This window comes from Myotis brandtii, unplaced genomic scaffold, assembly GCF_000412655.1.
Source record: "Myotis brandtii unplaced genomic scaffold, ASM41265v1 scaffold464, whole genome shotgun sequence".
In the NCBI taxonomy this organism is placed as follows: Eukaryota; Metazoa; Chordata; class Mammalia; order Chiroptera; family Vespertilionidae; genus Myotis; species Myotis brandtii.
Window position 1 is genome coordinate 732,271 of NW_005367743.1, and position 23,147 is coordinate 755,417.

At 50.0% G+C, this 23,147-nt stretch overlaps 1 protein-coding gene across 3 annotated transcripts in view; it reads left to right on the top strand.

Annotated features, from left to right (window-relative positions):
• Positions 1 to 14,540, top strand: part of FAM180A (family with sequence similarity 180, member A) — a 17,872-nt gene extending 3,332 nt beyond the window's left edge. Inside the window, exons 1-3 of one of the 3 annotated variants that reach the window (XM_014547163.1) lie at positions 7 to 331; positions 9,273 to 9,373; positions 10,843 to 14,540. In XM_014547163.1, the coding sequence (XP_014402649.1) occupies positions 220 to 331; positions 9,273 to 9,373; positions 10,843 to 11,187 (558 nt within the window). In that variant the 5' untranslated portion in view covers positions 7 to 219 and the 3' untranslated portion in view covers positions 11,188 to 14,540. Of the gene's footprint in view, positions 1 to 6; positions 332 to 1,868; positions 3,947 to 9,272; positions 9,374 to 10,842 lie in introns of those variants that run through there. The other 2 variants (XM_005875603.2, XM_005875602.2) reach the window with 2 other exon arrangements.
• The last annotated feature ends 8,607 nt before the right edge of the window (positions 14,541 to 23,147 follow it).

Sequence of the window (23,147 nt, forward strand, 5' to 3'; positions counted from 1 at the left end):
TCACCAGAAGCCCTTGCAGAAGCGCTCCCGCTGCACCCGGCGCCCGGCCCAGCCCCAGCGCCTGGCTCGCTCCGAAGATGGCTGTGTTTCTAAAGGGCTGGCCCGGGAGCAAAAAGTAAATGACATCAGTAGGATCTGGCACAAGATCTTTTATAAACCAGAGCTTTTCCTTTCCACACCCACCGCCTTTTCCATGCGGCTGCCACTGATTCATTAACAATGTGGCTGTGTTTGGCGGGAAGTGGTCTGCAGTTGGAATCCCTTCCAATAAGCGCGGCACAAGCTCGGGGTGCGGCTCCGTGGGACCCGCGGGCGCCTGGATGCGGCTCTGGTACCCTGAACCTCTGGGGGTGGGAGGAAGAGGCGGGTTTTAGGCCAGATTATAAAGAGCCAAAGGGAAGGCCGGGCTCCAGGTCAAAACAGGCTCCTTCCTTTGGGGAAGCTTCGCCCATGCATCTGAGCAAGAGGGGTTGGAGGGCTAAGGCATGGGGACGTGCCCGCCTTGCCTGGGACCATGGAAAGCAGCTCCTCCCCGGCCAGAGCAGGGGCTCCTGGGAGGTAAAGGCAGGGCACGGGCTTCAGGGGATGACATCTGCTCTCTGATAATTAGCCAGGACCTGGAACTGCGCATAAGTTCTAAAATCACGCTGTTAGGAGGAGAAAGACTTAGTGAAGCACTCGGTTTGAAAGAATGGAGTTTAGGGGCGAAGATCGTTCATGTGTTTCTATGGGATCATTTATTCATTCAACAAACAGTCATGGGCAGGATGCTAGGCACTGGGAAGACAGTGACCAAAAGGGACACACCCCGTGCCTTGGCAGAGCTGACATTCTAGTGACGGAAAACAGACACGTATAGAAATAAAACATCTGGTTTGTCAGATGGCAATAGCGTAGGGGCAGGTTAGAGGGTATCCAGGATTATAATTTTAAATAAGGTCGTCAGGGAGGGCTCCCTGAGGCGGTGACTGAAGACCTGAAGGAAACATGGGTGTTCCAGGCAGAAGGAACAGAAGTGCAAAGGCCAGTGGCAGAAGCCTGCCCGCGGGGCTCAAGGAGCAGTGAGAAGGCCTGTGGCTGGGGGGCATGAGCGGGGAGAGTAGCAGATGAGCTCAGACGTAGTGAGAAGCCACATCATGTAGCACAGGTGGCATTTGAAGAACTTTGGGAAGCCAGCGAGGGTTCTGGGCAGAGGAGTGACATCTGACCTGTGCTTGCACAGAACCACTTTAGATGCTGCGTTAAGAACAGAATGAGGGCGGGAGCCAAGGACGGAAGCAGAGGCACCAGTAGGAGAGGTGCTCAAGGCTTGGACCGGGGAGCTAGAAAGGATGTGGCAAGAAGTAGCCAGATTCCAAATCTATTTTGAAGGTAGAGCCAACAAGACTCGCTGATTAGTTAGATTCGAAATGTGAAAGAAAAAGTCAAGGACGGCTCTCAGGTGTTGGGCCCGAGCAACTGAGAGAGATGGAAAGACGGCAGAGAAGTAGGAGATCCGTGCGTGTATGCGTGTGTGTGCGCGTGCGTGCGTGCGTGCGTGCCTGTGCGTGTGTGTGTGCATGTGTGTGTTGGGGGCTAGGATTGGCCTGGGAATCAGGAGAGAGAACTGTAACATGTCCAAAAGGAGATTCCTGTAGGCAGCTGCATATATAAAAGTCTGGCCTGGAAATAATAAGCTGGAAGTCAGTAGGGAAGTGAGGGTGGCTAGACGAGGAGACGCCCCAATGAGGCCAGAACTCTGCAATCTGAGAGGAGGGTGGGGAGGAAGAGCAGACAGCGAGGCAGGATTTTTTTTTAATAGAAGAAGTAACACGTTTTCATGTTGACGTGAAAGACCCAGTGGAGAGGGAAAAGGAACCATGTAGGAGAGGAGGGTGGAGAGGTGAACAACAGATTTCTTGGAGACTTCACGCTCGTGGGAAAGTTTGCTCTAGACAGCAGCGTGCCCACAGTCACAGAAGAGAACTCGGTATCTGGGCAAGAGGCAGGTGACTGGTTTAAGGGGGAAGCAGATGGGGTGAAATCATTGTCTATGTCACAGTGAAATGGAGTGAGAAATGGGAGAAATGGTCGGGAAGCATGTCAGGGCCCGTGCGAGAATAACGATGAATTTCAAGTGAGACCATGGGTGTGTTCCCCCCCACACACACATTCAGGTGCACCGGTGCTGGTGTGGGAAAGGTGAGGAGGTGGGTTGTGCTTTATGCCAAGTGATTGCAAGGGAGCAAAGAGGGGGCAGAGGAGGTGAGGATATGTGTCAGTGTGATCACAGGGCTGTAGGCATTTGACCTTGCATAGCACATTATAAATCAGAGTCAGAGATTTTTTTAATATGTGTGCTTCATTTAATATGTTACAGACCATATCCATTCATTCATTCACAATGAACATTATCCTTCCTGTAGTTATTCAGAACTGAGGAACACCCAGTCTTTGGGCAAACGTGCCTACAAAAAGATAGCATTGTTCACCTATTGGCGAGAGTGGGTTTTGGAGCCTGTGAGATCTGGGTTTTCATTGCAGCCCTAGAGCAAGCAAATCAGATGGCCTAGGACAAGTTTCTTAACCTCCAAGTTTCTTCTCTCTACACGGGATAGAAATACTTACCTCACACAGTGCACGTGGAAAGCACAAAGCACGCTGATGGGCGCCCAGTGGGCTCGTGAGCTGTTGTTAGTCCGAGCGCCACATTTTAACAACTTCGGTCTGAGGTCCAAATGTGTCTTTCCACAGAAGACATGGACAGAACATGCTGTGACACATGGTTCCTGCCTGTCTGGGTCCAATTTCTGCACTAACTCAGTGCATGTGGCATGACCTTCAGCGAGTGAATCATTTGTTCTGTGCTGGTCTGTCCAACAGAATCATAACCACTCAATTTCTCCCTGAGGCTCAGCTGTGCAGGGCGTGCAGGAGGCGGGGAGAGCTCACAGCCCCCGCCCCAAGGCCAGCCGTGCGGGAGACGCCATGCGGGGAGGCTGGGAGTCCTCGTGTCCCTGGTCACACTGCATGGCCCTCCTGGCACAATCACATCCTGAAGAAATCGCTGAAGACTGGCTGGGTGGGGAGCACTGAGTGGAGAAGAAAGAAACAAACTGGCCCAGTTTTACACTAAAAAAGTACACAAAGTCAGTGATTGTGACAAAACTGTGCCAGCAGTCTTCTTGCCCGAAGCTCGATGCTCAGTGGTGCAGAGGTGGGCACGGGTCCTCCTGCCAGTCCCTGGTCTCCCCAGCCTGCCCCCTCTCTCTCCTCCCTCAGAGGAGAAGTCCCTGCCGATGGCAGCTGGGGAAGCACTCAGGTCTCCTCCTCTCAGCCCTGCAAAGACTGCGCTGCCCCAAAGCTGACAGTGAGGAGGAGTCGAACCTAAAATGACCTCCATAAATTTGGGAGATGGGACGGAAGGGAAAGGAAGCAAACCCAGCAAAGCATGCATGGGAGAGTCTCCAGGGATGTTGTGTTCTGTTGTTGCCTTTCTTTCTTTCTTTTTTTCTTTAATAGCTGGGTTTTTTAGAAATCATTCCAAAATATAGGCATTGAGCCTGCACTCAGAGCCCAGCTACCGAGTCACGCAGTCACTGAGGTCCAGGGGAGGAAGCGTAAGTTTCCTCCCCCGGGAGCTGGCGGTTGCCGGCAGATGTGCGATGTGTAGGATGGACGCAGGAACCACAAGGGCAGAGGAGGAACCACGCTGTGCGGCCGGGCTCACGGATAGGCCCTGGGGACAGGGCTGTTTTTCTCGCCAAGCGGGAGCGAGTGTAGTTTAAAGCTTCACACGCACACCTCTGGGAGCTGGCCAGCCTTTGTTTCTGCCACTTACATTCTGGCAGGGTCCAGACTTCCCCTTTATGGGCAAAACCACCTGGAGTGACTGGAGGTTAACGTTGTATCTGGATGTTGGGACATGGAGCAGACACAGCCTGCAGCGAGTCCAGTGGAGAGGAAGGTACCCTGTCCCATTCCTGAGGAGGGAGGCCCGGGCGGCGCTGAGATTCCCCCCCTTTCCCCCTCCCCCCCTCCGGCTCACTGCACCTCTGCCTGCCATACGCAGTCAGAGCTGCTGCAGCAATGCCAGGGGTGCCTGCAGGAGGCAGGGGCACTGGCTGGAGGTGGGAGGAGGGCGGACCCCCCCCTTTTCAGATTCCTGTGCTCCCCACACACTTCTGGAAGCAATTGTCCATCCCCTGGCTGGTCTAGAGGCTGAAGTTATTTCTCACAATCTTTCCCAAACTCTGTCATTATTTTTGAAACGATGAGAACAACGCTTCCATGATGAACTTCCGCTTTGAATCAGGAGGTATTTCCTTCCCACCTCTTTGAGGATGAGGGGCCCCTGGGCGAGCATGTTGGAGTGTTGCTGTCCCAGGGAAACGAATGAGTGAAGAAAGGCAGGTCTAGCCGGTGAATAGCCTCCCCAGAGGCAGCCCCCGAGTCTGTGACAGGCAGCAGAAAGGCTCCGTGCCCGGGACACTCGTCCCCTCCTGTCCCCTTCACCTGCCGGGTGAGAATGGTTTTAAGGCAACCAATCCCTTTAATGTCACAGTAAGAGAAAGGCTGGAAGAAGAATGAAAGAAGTAAAGTTGCTCTCAGATCCTTTCCGGAGAAGACAGTTCATCACACCTTCGTCGGAGGAGCACCCAGAAACAGGTCACATCTTGGTCTTGGACCAGCTCTGGTCCTGGTGTCATCTCCCACCAAGGAGAAAGCAGAGTCAGAGCACACGCCCTCCCGTGTCTCTACTTTGCCTCCATCTCTTCAGATAAGCCTGCAAGGCCTCCGATGGGAGTGAACTTTGCATTTTGGTGCCGTGTTCTTGGCTGTGGATCCGGATAGCCCAATGGTCATCAACCCGGCCTGCCCGTTATAATCACCTGGGAGCCATAAACAGTCCTGATGCCTACATCCACCCCAGAGACACCCGTGAAAGGGCCTGAGAGGTGGCCGTGGCATTTGAGTTTTTAAAAACTCCCGGGTGATTCTAATGTACAGTCAAGGTTGAGAGCCACTGGGCTCACCTCAGAGTGGCCATCCGGCCGAGGCACCACCTTCTATACAGCCTCAGGCAAGCACCTGCTGGTTCTCAGCCTTGGCTGCCATTAGAAGCCTTTAGGAAGCTGCCAAAAATCTACTGTCCCAGTTCCCCCCTCATTTGACTAAATCAGAACCTATGAAGCAGGGACAGGGCACCAGTATTTTGTTATTTTTTAATCCTCACCCCAGGATATTTTTCCATTGATTTTTAGAGAGAGAGGAAGGGAGAGGGAAAGATAGAAAGAAATAGAGATGTGAGAGAAACACATTGATTGGCGGGGCCGGGGAGGATCCTGCAACCGAGGTACATGCCCTTGATTGGAATTGAACCTGGAACCTTTCAGACCGCAGGCCGACGCTCTATCCCCTGAGCCAAACCAGTGAGGGCCGGCACCAGTAGTTTTTAAAGCCCTTGCTCGATGCTAATGTGCGGTCAAAGTTTTGGACCCAATGCCTAGGAGCTGCCTCACTCTCCTGAGCTCCACCTAAAACTACAGGCAGAGGCAGTGAGCAAACAGAGGCGAAGCCCTAAATCTCTGATTCTGTGAGGAAATGGCCAGTTTTCTGGCAACGAGAACAAATTCTGCTAAAATGCGAGGCTAGGAAATACTGCTCCAGTCATGGCTCCTTCCCACAGCGGTCTGAGGGAGCAGAGGTCATGCTGGTCAGGCTCCCCCAGTGCATGGATTTCGTCAGCCAACAGCGGCGCCTAGCGCTCGGCCTGGAAGCTTGCCAGGACCTGCTGGGGGCAGAACCCTACAACCATCTTTATCCTAACCCAAGAGGAACTCGCGGTATAGATAATAAATGTGTACAGAGAAAGCAATCTTACAGCAATACTCCACCAACCAGCTCTTTCCAGGGAGTGGAGATTCCTACCAGTGAGCTTTTCAGGAAATGTCTTTATATCAAAGATGTTTCATTTTTATTACTTCAGATCAATTTTTTTCTAAGATGCTTATGCAGCCCCCTGCCTTCTTTAACACAGTACCCTGGATGTCAGTGGGCCCGTTCTTGATGGTCCCAGGACACCAGTATCAAGATGCAGAGCTGGCATGCTTTGCCCAACTTTAGGGGGCGCTACTTACCTCGGAGCCTCAGGTTCTTTACAGTTAGTTGCCCAGTTTTCTGGGAGATCACAATCCAGTGTCTTGGAAAAGCTGTACCTTTTTCTTTCTTTTTTTAAAATGACATGATTTATTTTAAGTGCTTCCCAGATATAAACTCCTCAAGTGGTACAATGTGTCCATTTACTGCTCCTGGATTCAAGGTACCAAGCCATATAGAGAATCTTACTTCCTCATTTATGCATTTGGGAGCATCTTCCGTAATATGAAATTTAACCAAAATCTCTCTATGCAATTATTTATGTTTTGTTTTTAATTGCTGTGTTGGTGGTTCGAGCCCAGTCAGGGCTTGAATAGTTATTTTGGTGGCAGCACACTGCAGCAGAAAGAAGAGTCATCTAAGATTAAGGGGATCTGACTGATCTACACTAATAATAGACAAATATGTAAATTAACCATACCTCTGTGACACCCACAGCCAATCAGGAGGGGATATGCAAATTAGCCGGACAAAGATGGTGGTGGCCACGGAGCCAGCCAGAGCTGGCAGGAGGCTTGGTTCACCCCCGGCAACAAAGGAAGCCAAGCTTCCCACCCGCCTGGGCCAGCCGCGGAAGGAGGGGCCTGTGGGCGGCGGCCACGCAGCCAGCCTGAGCGTGTGGGAGGCTTGGGTTACCCGGGCCAGCCACCGAGGGAGGGGCATGCAAATGGCCCTCAGCCCCTCACCCAGGCTGTCCATGGCCCCCCAGCGGGGACCTTCACCCCATGGGGGCATGGATGGCCTGCAAACTGCCCCAGCCCCTCGCCCAGGTTGGCACCATTCCCAGTGGGGACCCCAGTGGGGGCGTGGCCAGCCTGAAAACTACCACAGGCCCCTCATCCAGGCCGCCCTGCCCCCCAAGGGAACCCCCATCCTGATCCGGGACACCCTTCAGGGCAAACCAGCCGGCCCCCACCTGTGCACCAGGCCTCTATCTATACCAGCAGTTCTCAACCTGTGGCTCGCGACCCCTTTGGTGGTCGAACGACCCTTTCACAGGAGTTGCCTAAGACCATCCTACATATCAGATATTTACATTACGATTCATAACAGTAGCAACATTACAGTTATGAAGTAGCAACGAAAATAATTTTATGGTTGGGTCACAACATGAGAAACTGTATTTAAAGGGCCAGAAGGTTGAGAACCACTGTGTTAGACAATAACATCCCATTCCCCCCTCTTCAGTCACTAGTTACCTTTATTCTAAATTTTGTCTTTATGAGTTTGCCTATTCTGGATATTTCATATAATATTACTTTCCCCCAAGGTTTACTAATCAGTAATTATTGAGTGCCCAGACTTTTGAAGCAGGAAAACAGAGATAATAGTTAAGGAAAGTATCTAAATGTATGTCCCTCACAACCCCTGACCCTAGAAAGAGATGCAGGAACTTGGCTGTTGACTGTAGCACACTGTAGAGTACTGGGCTTCCCATGACTACCACCTTCATGATCTTTGTTATTTGTTTGTATCACTGATAGTATTAATTATGTCACTATTTAGGCATGTGAGTGGTTAGGAGTCAGCAGTCCCAGATTGCGAGAGGGATGTCTGACTGCCAGTTTAGGACCGATCCCACAGGCAGTCAGACATCCCCTGAGGGATCCCATATTGGAGAGGGTGCAGGCCGGGCTGAGGGACACCCCCACCCCCTGCACAAATTTTGTGCACCAGGCCACTAGTGATTTAATATTTGACATATCACCCTGGTCCCAGTTACCTTAGGCGCAAGAAGCTGTGCCTTTTTCTATCAGCTGGCAGCAGGCTTGGCAATCATGGGGCTGTGGGGTTAGGCATGGCTGTCTGCTCCTGGCCTGATACGACCCAGAGAACTGCAATGTATAATGATTATTCCTACGCTCTGTAACATTCTGTCTCTTCCTTCACTTGGCCTCATAAGGTCCTAGTTCTCCCTACTCTCTACCCGTAGCAGCCCATCCATCTTCCTCCAGCTACTGTTTCCAAATGCAACCACAAAGAAACGGCATTAGTGAGTCATTGACTTTGTCCCAAATGCATTTCTAAGTCAGCGGATCCTTGGGAGGAAGCCTAAGCCAGGCTCCACACTCCCCTAGAGCCACCTGTCAGGGTCTTGGGCAGCTCTCTTCCTTTCCTTTGTCACCTGTGCCCAGATTCTTGGCAGCTGTACTTCAGACGGCGGGGGAATAGCCAGAAGCCTGATCCTCTGATGAAAAATGTTCTCACTAAATAAAAACCAGCACTTCATACTGATCAGATGCTACAATGTGCATTACTATTAGAGAACAGTATTATTAGGGGACTCATTTGTTGCATGTGTAGGGGTTTGTTGTTTGCTCATTTCTGTTTGATTTTAACACAAGTTCCCTTGACATATAGGGGTGGGCAAAAGTAGGTTTACAGTTGTGAGTACTTGAAACGCAGAGTTAAAAAAGCTATTGCAATAATCATGACCTGCCCTAGCCAGTTTGGCTCAGTGGATAGAGTGCAGGCCTGTGGACTGAAGTGTCCCAGGTTTGATTCCGGTCAAGGGCACATGCCTGGTTGTGGTCTCGATCCCCAGTAGGAGGCGTGCAGGAGGCAGCCAATCAATGATTCTCTCTCATCACTGGTGTTTATCTCTCCCTCTCCCTTCCTATCTGAAATCAATAAAAATATATTTTAAAATAAATAAAAATAAAACGTTTATTTAAAAATAAATAATAATCATCGTGACCTGCATGTCTTTCTCCACACAAACAATCATAAACCTACTTTTGCCCACCCCTGTACACTACATACAGGGTGTCCAAAAAATGTATACATACTTTAACAGCTGATAGCTCAACTTTGAAAATGAAATGTATTTTAATGAACACTGCCTTTGTAATTATTCAGAGTGTGTGTACACATTTTTGGGGACACCTATATTTTCCCAAGCTTTCTGGGATGGTTCTGATAAGCAGCCATGTCGGAAATCACTGGTCTGAAACAGGAACATCTGACATGCCTGGGAGCTTCCGGGACACATCAGAGCTGCCTGTCATCTCTCCCGCTCATTGACCACCACAGCTTCCAGTCCGTCACTTTCAAGACCGCCTGGCTGACCTCAAGGTTACGGAGGGGAGGGCCAAGTGCACAGCTGCTGGAGCCTCTGCTTTTGTTTCTTGCAGCCGTGCTGTTCCCTGCTGCCCATCGGCCAAAGAGATCGTCCTCCATGCCCTTGAACCCCGTCCTGCAGAGCTCCCTGGAGGAAGTAGAACTGCTCTACGAGGTAGGCAGAGGCGCAAGTGGCCACATCACCCCAAAGGCGTTGCAACTTTTCTGTTTGTTGGAGGAATGACCTGAGCCCCTGAGAATGAGTGGCCCTGGCTGCCTTAGGGACTGGCCTGGACTCCTTTGTGGGGCCATCAAATCGTGGCCATCCCAGAGTAAGGTATCCCTCGAATCTCCTCTCCTTTCCCACATGCCAAACAGGGAGAGGTGGCATTAGGAGGTCACTGGGGGCAAAATTAGAGATTTAGGTTGGGCCCCAGGTGCCACTCCCAGCACCCTAGCAGCAGAGTCAATAGTCTCGAGCAAATGCCAGGAGGCAGGACTCATCATAGGGTTCAGGCAATGCCAAGCCGCTTGTCTGGTGGAGCCCTGTCTTAGGTAACTGCCTACTGTGACAGCCCAGTCTCTGGCCATCTGGGCACCCCAAAGGATCTCTTCCTCTGCCCCTTATCTCCACCACTCAGACCCACTTCTCCAAACCACGGGTAAATTTCCCAAGGCCCCTTGATCCAATTCAGTGATAAAATTCCAGGCTCAAGGTCTGAGCTTTAGTTCTGGTCCTGCCACTCATCAACCATGTGACCTTGCAGCAGCCACCATGTCTCTGGGCCCGGATCTCCTCAAATGTTAAATGAGGGATACAGTGATCTCCAAAACTCCCCTCCTGCCTTGACATCCTCTGGCATCCTCCATGTTCCAGAACTCTCCGGCTAAGAAAGAGACCGCCTGCTGCAGGCAGGTCTGACCACGGGGAACTCACTGGGAAATGCATAGCCTTCACCGAGTCCTGAACGTGGGAGTCATATCACAGGTCCCTTTGAGAAAGACAGGAGCGTGGAGATGGATGGAGCGGGGGAAGCTGGAAGCAGACACAAGTTAGAACCCCAAGTCCAAGAGGTGTTTACTGGGTCCTGATGTGAGCCCAGCACTGAGCAAGGGATGCATGCGGCAGACCCCACCCCCACTCTTAAAGAACGGGTGAGAAGTGAGGACAAACCTCTGTGTCCCACTTAAGTCCTAGCACAGTTCTCTGCGTCCTTCAATCCCCAGCTTCTGATTTAAAATTATCTGAAATAGTTCATGATTTAGAAAATCTTCAGTGGGTGGGAGAAAGGGAAGAATGGGTTAATCTGGGACACCAAAAATAATAAATAGTCATTAAATAGTGGCTTTGTACCAGGGACAATGTTTGTACCAGGGTGTCCATAATTGTCTTATTTACTTCCCACAACAGCCCTGTAGAGTATTTTTGCTACTAACCATTTCACAGAGGAGGAAAGTGAGGCTCAGGGACGTGCAGTGAGTCACCCAAGTCGGTGGGAATGTCAGAACTGGAACCCAGGTCTCCTGGATTCCAAAGCTCTTTCCACAGCGGCCTCCCCCAAGGAAGGCAGGTGAGGACGAAAACAGTGGTGTCCTCCACAATGCCCAATGCTTCATGTGTTTCCATACCTCATGTCTCACCAGTTCCTGCTAGCTGAGCTGGACATCAGCCCCGACCTGCAGATCTCCATCAAGGACGAGGAGCTCGCCTCCCTAAGGAAGGCCTCTGACTTCCGCACCGTCTGCAATGATGTGATCCCCAAGCGCATCCCGGACATCCGAAGGCTCAGCGCCAGCCTCGCCAGCCTCCCCGGCGTCCTGAAGAAAGAGGACTTTGAAAGGACAGCGCTGACCCTGGCCTATGCGGCCTACCGCACAGCCCTGTCCCAAGGGCATCAGAAGGACATCTGGGCCCAGGCCCTCCTCAGCCTTTTCCAGGCCCTGAGGCATGACCTGATGCGGTCCTCAGGCTCCAGAGTGTCTGCCTGAGAGGCAGGCCCACACCAGGACCTCGGAGCAGGGCCCCGCACACACAGTAATCCAGAAATTCTTCATTCTCTACACCATTTATAGAGGCCAGCAGCAAAACACATGCCACCAGCTCAGAGTAGCAGAGATAAAATAATTCAGCCCCATGCTCTTTCCCCGTGGTAGCTTCCTGACAGGCGCATCTGATTCATGTCATAAGGTGACCTGGGCCGGAAGAAAGGGCTGGAGTGGTCATTCAAGATGCCTCCAGAGGCCGAACGGTTTGCCTGGTGACATGCAGAGTCTAAGAGCTGCTTCCACCCTGAGTGACTGCCACAAACCCCCACGAGGGAGGACAGAGCTGGAGGAGACATCATAGAGGTTTGAGCATGGTGGGAAATGGGGGACAGAGTTCTTTGGTCCTAAGAGATCAGGGTGCTGGGTTAAATGCACATTTTCTGAAGTCTCTGTAGTAAGATACAACAAAGCTAGAGCGACAGCCAAATAAGTACTTTGTTAGCCAAGGATAGACTCTTCAATTTTTCTAAAAGTCGCCGAGAAGAATGAGTTAGAAAACTGGTAATTGTCTGACCTGTATGTCTTGACTCTTCTTATGTGAGGGCTGGTCTACTACAAACAGGCAACACCTTGTCTTCTGAACAGGGAAGCCAAGCTAATGCAGAGAGGTCCTGCTAGCAAAGAGGGGGCACCCGCGGCCTCGCCTTTCTGTCCTAACTCAGATTACTTAGCATCATCAGAGACTCGGTGCTCCAAATACAACTGATTTTCAGATGACAGAATTTTACCCTTTCAAGGCCAGTTTTTCATGTTAGCGATACTGACTTGATATCTTTTGAAACTACGCAGATGGAATGCCTTAAGCTTTTATTTAGTAGCTCTGAAACATCCGAAGGAAGGAGTTGGATAACTTAATCTCTAAGGTTCTTCGACTCCTGACATTTCCAGTCATTTGTCTAACTGTGAGACAGTGCACGGGGACCCGCGAGGTCTGCTGGACTCTTGTGCCAGCCCGGCAGGTCCCAGGCTTGGCTAATTCTGTCTCGGGGTGAGCTCTTCTGCTGCCTTCCTCGCTGTCAGGCCAGAAGAGTGCGCTTTTCTCTGTGACCAACATCACTTGCTTTTTGCATTTTGTTCTTTCGTAGCTTACAGCCACTAAAAATCGGATGGCTAGGCTTGTTATACGTCTGCGCTAAGAGTTACTAGATGAAGGCCTCTGCTGAGCGAAGCGCCTGGGTTCCAGTAAAGAGTCCCCACTGGCTCAGAGATCGCTCTGCCCCCTCCCCCCCCGCCCCCCAGGTTTACAGCCTGGTCCTGGAGGCTAATGTCCAAGCAGTCTGATCTTTGAATGAGTGAGGATTCGTTGGGCTAAATTTGATTTTGAAATGGGTATTTAACAATTGTCATTTGATGATCACAAAAGCTGGTCTGGACTTCTTTAAAATCGTTGAATACGTGCGCTTTGCCTAGCAGCCCGAGCTGCGTGATCTTTTTGGAGAAGTACTAGAATGCAGGAAGAAGGTACCAGAGAAAAACATAGCTTTGCATCCTGATGGTCTCAGACGCAGAAGATAATAACCCACGCCCCCTCCTTCTTGTTCTCTGATGGCACTGCTCATTTACCGCCCTCAAATGCACACTGAGGACAAATGCTTTTTTGTTCATGTTTCCTCTTCCTAATATTATCAGTTCTCTTTCACATGCTCTGCTGGTCTCTTTTTTAAGTTTAGTTTGTGTCTCTGCAGCTCTCTCTTGGGCTTGATTCTGATTCTCTTTGCCCCCATTTCTTGGAGCCGCTCCAGGTGCCCTGGGGTTGACATTTGCACACTATCTCGGCCGCCCGTATCGTACCCTGAGCACCCTGGCTTTCGGCCTCCTTTGATTATCACTGTCTGATGAAAACAAAGATCAAAGTAGAGACAGGGGTGGGACTGCCCACAGGCAGGTTAGCCTCACAATATACCTTCACTGTACTTCTCCTTGATGTGAGATTTGAAGGGGGTTAGTAGAGGCCTCAGCCGCTAGACACTGTACAATAACTACCCTGACCACCAGTCTTGCATCCTATGCTGGGACGCCACTCCATCGGAAGGGGGTCTGGGAGCTTTCAGGCACCAGCTGGAAAGACCCACCGGTGGTCCCCTGGTTACCCTGTCATGCTCTGCACGGCTGCTCCAAGTCGGGGGTCCGTGAGTGGGAGGATGATTCCCAGACCAGGGAGAGCAATCAGTGGTGGTTCGTTCACCCTGTAACAAAATAGTAAAGGCACTTCTGTATTCATGAATTCGGGTCCATGTTTGTGTGGCAATACAGGACCGAAAAAAATAGAAAAAGAAAAGTCATGAGCTTTTTTAAAGACAAGTAAATATTCCATTTTCAGTAACTAGATACTTCAACATTATTTTAGTCTGAATACAAATTAGTTGTTTACCCACAGAAAATTTTATAACCATGACTTCATTTACATCCAAAATCAAATGTTACACTCGTGACCGCCACCCCAAAACCCGTCTCTCTGCCCAATGCACAAGAAAGTAGAAGACTGGACAGAAACGGAATCTTCCATTTGCCTCATTAATGCCACACTGTACACACCACAGTCACAACTGAGTCACAATGTGTCACATTTACTCGTAAACGGAACAGTTTGGGGTGTGATGTTTGTAGTGGAAATTTGAGGATCTAGAAATTCTGGAAGTTTCCTCCATAGTTGGCATCCTCACGGCTACCTCTGGTGCCACTCAAGAGACTTTGCAAAATGTCTATGTGCTGTCATTGCTCTCTCGCCTCCCCTTGATTCTAGCTGAAAGAGAATCACATAAGCGGCCAGTCAGAAGGTATTTCCACAGGTAAACTGATCTAAGATCAAATGCTTGTTAAATGACTTTACATGGCACCCCTTACTTTTCTAACCCTCTTTGATGTCTTACTTTTTTTTTTATTATAGTAAATAAAGACAAAAAACCACAACACAAATTAACCATCCGAACCATTTTTAACTGTAGGGAGATGTTAAAAATTAACTATATGCACATTGTTCTGTGACAGATCTCTCGAACTTTTTCATCCTGAAAAAATGGTATCTATGGAACAATAACTTCCCTTTTCCTGTCCCCCCCAGCCCCTGGCGACTACCATTCCACGTTTTGTTTCTAAGAGTTTGACTACTTTCAATACCTCATATAAGTGGTATTTATCTTACATTTCTTAAGTGTTGTATTCTGGAAAATGCTTTCTGCGACTGAAAAAGTGGCTTGAGTTCTGAAGAACTACTGGTCTTACTGTGTCACTCACCTTACCTAATTTTATTTAACAAATATTCACTATGGTGTAATAAATAAGTCATGATGGAGTTATTAGGCTCAGTGGAATCTTTGTTATCTCAGATTATCTCAGCCAGAAATTTGAAGCGGTTCGGGGGGTTAACAGCAATGTTGATTTCCACAGCTATTTATTATCATCCAGTCTCTTTAATATTTGCCACCAAACATCACACGTGTGGCACTGTCCATGCTGAGTTTCAAAATCATCACAAAAAAAGAAAGTTCAAATGTAGTAAATACCACAGTCTTTAACAGGCATTTAAAGAGATAAGCCATCACAGCCCATCCTGTAACAAAAAGATAATTTCTCAGGGGGCCTAGGCTGTCCAGGGTTGCACCTGCCTTAGAAGTCAAGAAGAACTGGTTTTCTGGAGTCAGTTTTCCAGTCACTTTAACTTTAGCCTGGGGACCATTTCCAACTGGTCGAGCTATAGATCTTGGGACGCCATTCCTTACATTCCACGAATTCATGAGAACGTGGGTTTCATAGCCCCTGACTCTGCTCAGCGTCTCTCAGATCAAGGCAATGCTGCCGAGAACCACCAGTTACAGAACGTTTGGGTTTTCTTTCTTTCCTTCCTCCCTTGCCCCAAATCCACATGTCGTTTCTGAGAAAGGCTAACAGCTTCTCCTGATCTGTAAGCAGCGAAAGTCCAGAGTCCACCTGCTGCAAAGGCCCTGTCCCTGAACTTGACAACTTCTCCCCTGTCCTCCCCTCTCTGCGCAGCCCAGCCAAAGGACGCCTTCTGCTTCTTCTTTGGTAAAAAGCCTCAGAGAAGGGCATTTGAGCACCTACTCAGGCCAGAAAGACCACTGACGTCTGGGCACCAAGTGCCTCTGAGGTGAGACTGGCATCTAGACTTTTCCAGATAGGCAGCTATCCTTCCCATTCTCCCTAAAAAGGTCTGGGCGTTCTTACAGGCTGACACCTCTGCTGACTCGGACACGTTATCAAACGTGCTTTGCCACCAGGGAAGTCTGGAAGGGTTAATACTGTGCACTCTGGGGCAAATGTCTCCAGAATTAATCTTTTCTTTTCTCCCTGCCCCTAGACACATCCTCCTCCGAAGGCCTAGTGAGCAGTGGCCCTCCCAGAGCAAGGTCTGTGTCCCAGAGTCCCCTACGACAGAGCAGTGCCTGGGGAAGCGGGATTAGGTTTCCAATGATGGTCCTCACTCCAGCCCCTAGGATGTTTGAGAAACAAAAATAAGCTTTGCAAGTTGCCTAAGTTCTGCAGAATCAGCAGGCCCCTGCTGGGTCCAATCAAGAAGGGCCTTCGGAACGGAGCCTGACTCCTTCTTTTGGCCGCGCTGATTGGCTGTGGGAATGGGCGGGGCTACTGCCTCTGCCTGGCTTCCCATAGGTGAATGGAAGTGAAGGTGGGCCTCCAGCAAGATTTTGTCCCGTGACAACTTGGAATGTCTGGGGACTTTTTTTTTTTTTCCTGCTCCAGAGGCCCTGGGCTCAAGGCAAATCATAAGTGGGAAATCAATTTGAAGGAAAGACATTTGAACCCAGTTAAGGTGCCAGGTCCCAGGAAAGAAGCCCAGCCCCATCTGAAGTCTGCATCCTCTGCTGACAAACTTGCGGGGGGCCTGATTTAAGGAAAGGGGGTACTAGGTTTTTTTTGTGTTTTTTTAAGGGAAGAAGGGGTCCAGTGAAGGAGCACAGGTATGAAGTGAAACTGGCACTGCCCAAAAGAGGCCACAGAGGAAGACAATGATGGAGGGCACGGTGTCCTCTTGGTATCTTTAAGCCTTTCAATGACTTCTTCAAGGCCAATCAGCTACCGAAGAGGTGGAATTTTGATTGATTAAGGGGACCTTTGCTGGCCCTAGAATGCAGTTACTCTATTACTAACGCAGCGAAGAGGGAGCCCACTATGCCTCGGGTTACCATCCCTTCCCGGTTCCTTTTGGCTGGGCATGAAACCATGCTCGCCAATCCCACCTAAAACAGGAGCGAGGAGCCCAGCCTCTGTGCCAGCAGGGGCTGTAACTGCCTCCTGTTCTGCCCCACGACGACACAGGACTCTGGGAAGCCGAGAGGTGTACGAAGTCTTCTGGACCACGCGCACCTGGAGAAGCGAAGGCATTTTTCTGGCCGGCCCGGCGGGCTCCGAGGGAGCGAGCACAGGTCCGGGATGGGTCTGCTGAAGGGCCTGCTCGGGGCGAGGAAACTGCTGCTGTCCATCCTGGTGCCGCTGCTGCTGCTGCCCCTGCCCATGCTCCACCCCAGCAGCGTGAGTACCTCGGTCCACGGGGTCAGGAGGGGGTCAGGCAGGGGAGGGGGTGGAGGGAAGGGGGCTTAGGCAGCTCCTCGAGGTGTTTTGTTGATGGTTTGAAGAAATGGGAGTGTTTTCCTGGAGGAGGCTGGAATACTTTCTTCCTAAGAACTGCCATGGCCGGCCCCCTATCTCATTCCCAGTCCCCCTTCCCCGCGCCCCAGCCAGGAGTGAGGTTAGAGGAGGGGCAGCTGAGGGGGCTGATGTGTCACAAGTCAGTGGCCTTCCTGACTCGGGCGGGCCCATGTGCTGATACGGACACCTCGCCCAGTGGCTGTCAGGACTCGCATGGGACCATCTGTACGGGAGAGCAGCCGGGATGCAGGAAGGCCTCCCCTGGATGACACTGAGGAGGGGGTGGGGAGGATTTGTCATTTCATCTCCAAAGTTCCCTTTGAACTTTGAATTGAAAGCAGAGCTCAGCATCTTGCCCTGGTCCCCTGCCACCCCCTTTCATTGTTTGTAACCTCTGTGTTTTCTTCTCTGTGTTCCTGAAGGAGAACTATCAAATGACACGATAAAAAAGAAACAAGAGCCCCCACCTCTAGACCATGACCTAGTTTTTGACCGTTTGTGGGAGCAGAGGAACCACAGCTTTGGCTCTGCACTTGGCTTGCTTCTCAGACCATTGCTTGACTCCCTTCCCTTCCTTGCCCTCCCCTCCTGCCCCCTCCTCTCCCTCTTCCTCTTCCCCTCTTCTCTTCCTCCTCCTCCCCTCAGTGACTTTACCCTCCCCCCCCCATACCAATACCCCTGAGACTTTCTGGAAAATAAGCCGAGAGGTTAATCGTGTCTGTGGGAGGGAAGCGCACCCTCCACGCAGCTTCCTGAGTCACTTGGTAACCAAGATTAAGCCATGGAGTTCAATAAAGGGGATTAAGATGTTTCTTCTTAATAACAACCTGGCATAAATCTTTAGTGGAATAAGGGCCCCAGAGTGCCAGGGAGACGCTGATTGAAACGGGGCTGGGATCAGCACGCGGAGATGACTGCTGACAGCTCTCCTGGCCTGTCCGCCAGTCACCTCTGGGCTCTGTCCAAGTGAGCTGATGTTCCCTTTCTTTTTACATCTGTTTGTTTACTCAACATCAAATGGGTTTAAGGGGATATTAACCAGAGACTCATTGCCCTCTTCTTCCCCACAGCAGCACCCCTTGGGTCCCCTGAAGTCAGCCCCATCCTTGGGGAACTCACTGTAGGATGCAGTGCTCCCCACATTTCATCCTGACACCCCGTCTTTGAGCTTCTTAGTTACCAATGACTAGTAAGAAGTACCCACAAAAAGAAAAATAATAAATTATTGAAGTAGGCAAAATAAGCTATACATTTGAGGGGGAACGGGGTAGTGTGGGGAGAGACGGAAGGACAGATGAGCTCTGCTCTGTGTGGGTCTAGAAATAATTTTTGCAGAGATGTTTTTAAAGCTGGACTTAGACTAATAGACATGCCCTTTCTTGACTTGGCCCTTTTTTCAGATTGAGTTTCTCCTTTGGTTGGGACAGGGTTCTCAACAGCCACAATAGTGACATTGGGGGGGCGGGGGTGGAGCTGTCCTGTGCATTGTAGGGTGATTAGCAGCATCCAATTAGTTGCCAATCACAAACACTGCCCGCCCCCCACTATGACATCCAATAGTGCTTCCAGATACTACCAAATATCCCCTGGGAGGCAACATCGCCCCCAGTTAAGGACCAGTGCCTTAAGAAAATAGAAATACCCTTCCTCTGAGCGTCCCAGCCAGTTCACCTGGTTAGAGGAAGGCAGATGTGTCAACCCCATCGCCCTCGGAACAGCTAGATGGAGCCTGGTACTGATGCCCTGAGAGCTGGATGCAGCCTGCTGGCCACCACCCCAGCGTGGCCTGCAAAGATGACTTCTCTGTGTGTCACAGTGTCAACAAGGGCCCTGCTCCTCTTCCTCTACGATGACGGAAAAGCACCTTGAGGTCACCATCCTTCCTACCTTGCACCCAATTTTTAGATTCTGATATTTAGTCCTTAAGATTCCTAAATGGACTTGTTTGCTCGGGGCTGGAGCCAAGAGAAGTGGCCTGGATAGCAGCCACTCGCCTGTGGTTCTGATGGTTCTTCAAAGTGACAAGCTACATTTTAGGAAGGGTTAGAATGACCTTCTCCCTTTTTCCTGTCCAACTCTCTAAAACCAGAGCCCAGACTCAGTTTACCATGTTATAGAAGAGGAGGGTACAAGACAGGGGTTACATAACTAAGGGTGGGGAGATAAATGTTACACCCAACTCCCAAGGTAGATTTCAAAAAGGCTTCCCCATCACTATGACAGCAAATACATAGACCACAAGCCCCTTCCAGTGAGCTTTGGATGGGATGTCACTGGGGTGGTAGATATCACTGCATGAAAAAGGAGCAAAGACAACCATGAGGGGGGTAGCAGAATAGGAAACGTCTGATATGGGGGAATGCCACTTTGAACTCTCCCCCTTCTTTGTAAACAGGAGCAAAAAAAACCCGCAAATGACAACACTTTCTCTTAAAGACAGCCTGAATACTTGCCATGCCCTACACGCCTGCCGGCCAGTGGCAGTGATAAGAGGCCTGGAATTCTTAGAACGTTTTCTCTGGTAGATAACAGAGAGCTGTCGGCCAACAAAGGGGCCCAATTCAGTTCGGCCAACATTGAGCCACCTACCATTTACGGGCCAGATGTGGGGACACCGGACCTCTGTAATCAAACTTCACAGGGTATTTTGGGGTGACTGAATATAAGCTCACTATTGAATTCTGAGGAGGTTGAGAAGGGGCAAAAGGAAGTCTATGTATTAAATTCCATGGGTGGACTGAGTGAGGAATATATGGATAGGCCCTCTGAAGGTGGTCTCTTGGTTTTTCGTCTGCTCTAAGGAAAGTCCAGGTGACAGTGATGGTACTTTATCCTGTTCTTTTTAAATATTGATTTTAGAGAGAGGAAAGGAGAGAGGTAGAAATATCGATGAGAATCATCGATTGGCTGCCTCCTGTATGCCCCCTACTGGGGATCGAACCTGCAACCTGGGCATGTGCCCTGACCTGGAATGGAACCACGACCTCCTGGTTCATAGGTCGATGCTCAACCACTGAACCACACCACCCAGGCTAACCTGTTCTTAACACTGCTGGGTGAAGGTGGCTTGGTGACTCCCTCCAGTAACCTATTCTAATTCTTAACAAACAGTTACAATCAAAAAGTTTACCTTGGCTTACACAAATTCTCATAATTCAAAGCAAAAAGGTGCCTGGTAACAAGGAAAGTTTCTGTCTCTCATTTTCAGTCTGTCTGTCTCCCTTCTCCCCTCGCTGAACTTGTGGCCCTGAAACGACCAGGACAAGAAAGACTGAAGGTTCTCAGGAAGGAATAAGCATTTCTCAGTGAGGGATGGTCTGTCCCCTTTATCTTCAACTGGAGTTAAGAGCTGCCATGTTGTCTCCTTCCCAGGCAAAGGTTGGGAATAAGTGGCCTTCAGTGAGCTAAAGGGCTTTGATCTCCCTTGGGTAGTTTTATATCTACAACAAAGGAGGTATTTCTCTAAATTGCATTCTTTTCCAAATGGAGCCTTTTTATTTTTCCACTAGTGATTCTGTTGTCTTATCAGCACTTCCAAAAAATTTTAACTTCTCTGTGATCTTTTGGCCCCGGAGGAATTCTCAGTGGGAGCTACAGTCAACAATTGTTGGGGTTAGTGCCCATTTCCCAAGCCCCAACCCCACAATCCTTGCATATTAGAGGGAGCAAGGGCCCATCCAGCCAAGCGGGGTTCATCCCTCCTGGCGACCTTCACTGATCACGGCGACCTTTTGAAACTTTTATGCAAGAGTGTGAGACACTTGTTCTGAACCCAAAGGAGAAATAGAACAAGATTGTCAGGTTCCTTGATCACCAGCCAGCTTCAGGGCAGGTCAGACCTGAGCCCAGATGGTTTAAAACGATGTATAATTTGAGGAACCCACGGTCAGCTTGGATCTTTTACACAGCGCCTCCCTCCCCCACCCCGCCCCGAGTCCATTGTTAAGACCCTTGGATAGTGACCTCTCCCAACAGCAAGCCAATGATCATTAACCATTTCAGGAAGCCAGCATTACTGGAGGCCAAAATGAAGGAAGGCTTAATTTTTTTTACAAGAATGTTGCATTAATTAATTCTTTGCAAGCAGCAAAGTGAGTGGGCTGGGGAAACTGGTACATTTCCAGGCCTTCCCTGCCAGGTCCTAGCACTCTTTATTTCCTTTATCAAAAGAATGCTTCCTCCTGCGTCCAGCAGGTGGAATGGAGTCCCAGAGCAATGAGAACCAGACACTTAAGACACTGATTCCCCTTTTCTCCCCAAGGGACACTTGGCAATGTCTAGAGACTTTTGGGGGAGGTGCTACTGACACCTAGTGGGTGGAGGCCAAGGATCCTGCTAAACATCTTACCATGCACAGGACAGCCCCCAGGGCAAGGAATTAGCTGGCCCCAAATGCGACAGTGTCGGAGCTCTCATGTGAACCCATCACACAGATTGATCCCTACTTTCAGCTACCCCAAGAACCTCTAGTGTCCGATCAACTTGACATCAAAATATCCTTCTGGGAGCTCCACCTTTACATACATGACCTCAGCTCTGAACACTGCAGTTGGTTTGGGCCCTGACCCCACAGTTTCAGGAACCAGCAGAGCTACAATGTCCTAACAGCCTGATAGCCACCCTGTTGGAGGCCAATGCAAACCTCATGGCAGGTGTCTGTTCACCTGAGGAGCAGCCATTACTTCACACACCAATGTACGGGTCCCACACGTTTCCACCACATTCCCCTGCCAGGGCTGTCCCCCAGCACCCACGTCTGAGTCTGGGTGCCTGCTGCCTCTGCCCTGGGTCTCCTCTGGATCCTCAGTGCCAGTGGCTGTCCCTGTGACTGACCACCCACTTTCTTCCCCTTCCAGGAGGCTTCATGTGCGTACGTGCTGATCGTGACCGCTGTGTACTGGGTGTCTGAGGCCGTGCCTCTCGGAGCTGCAGCCCTGGTGCCTGCCTTCCTCTACCCATTCTTTGGAGTCCTCCGATCCAGCGAGGTTAGTCCCCTTGCGGCCCAGCCCCCAGCTTGGGTCAATGCCAAGGCGGTGAAAGAGGGTTCAAGGTGAAGGAAGATACACAAAGCACTTAAGCTAATGGTTTTTTCATCCTCTAGAACAGGGGTCCTCAAACTTTTTAAACAGGGGGCCAGTTCACTGTCCCTCAGACCGTTGGAGGGCCGGACTATGGTTTAAAAAAAAACTATGAACAAATTCCTATGCACACTGCACATATCTTATTTTGAAGTAAAAAAACAAAATGGGAACAAATACAATATTTGTATTTGCATGTGGCCCGCAGGCTGTAGTTTGAGGACCCCTGCTCTAGAACAACCCCCTAGCACTAAGCCTTTGCACATGCTGTTCTGGACCCTGAGTTCCTCTCCCTCCACCAGTGACCTTCATCAAACTGCCCATTTCAGTAGTTTGGGAGGGAACATGACTTGCGAGAAGGAAAAGAAGACTGGCAGTGAAGGGTTAGGTGTTATTATGCTGGGGCTGCAGACAGACAACATTGGCGGAGTCAGAGGGCAAGTTTTATTATTTGAAGTGAAAAAGCCTATGCTATCTGTACGACCAAGTGGCTGTGGCGACATTTAGCAACTGGGCTACAGAGAGCAGTGTAGGCCAAATATAGTCTGTCTAATTGGACATCAAACTCAGATTAGAAGACAAATGACAATAAGAGAGAGGAAATGGGTTAGAGCTCTTTGTGAGTCAGTTAACTCTGAGCCACAGCCTCCGGCACACCCCTGCACCTAGCTCATCAGCAGGAGCTCCCTGTTCCAGAAAACTCGTCTACTGTGTGCTTGCCCAGCCACTTGCCATGACTCAGACCACTCTTCCTCCCTGAAAAGTTCTCTCTGATTCCTTTAACCTTTAAAATCCTACCCAGTTACCCTCTTTGGTGAAGCCTCTCCAAAGCCTTTGGCTAAAAGTGTTCTCTTCCCTTGGAGCCTATCTGACGTCTTTAGCCTTTAAATGGTGCGTGAGATACACCAACTTTCTGCAGACTTGTCCTCTCTCCACCAAGATTCCCACCCTCTAGGATGTATGATGTCTATGGTGTGTGGGCCCTCAGTTAATGTTTCTTGATTGCACTGTTTCCTGATGGTGTTTCAATAGTGTACTCTCCATATGAAGGCAGGCATGTGGGTAATAGGATAGGTGTGATGCTGGGACTGTGGCTTTGGCCCTCATGTTACTCACTCAACATTCGGAAAAGTATTTTCTGAGTTTTGTATCTACCATGTGCGAGATAGGATATTGAGGGTACCCTGAGGGTGACAAAAATGA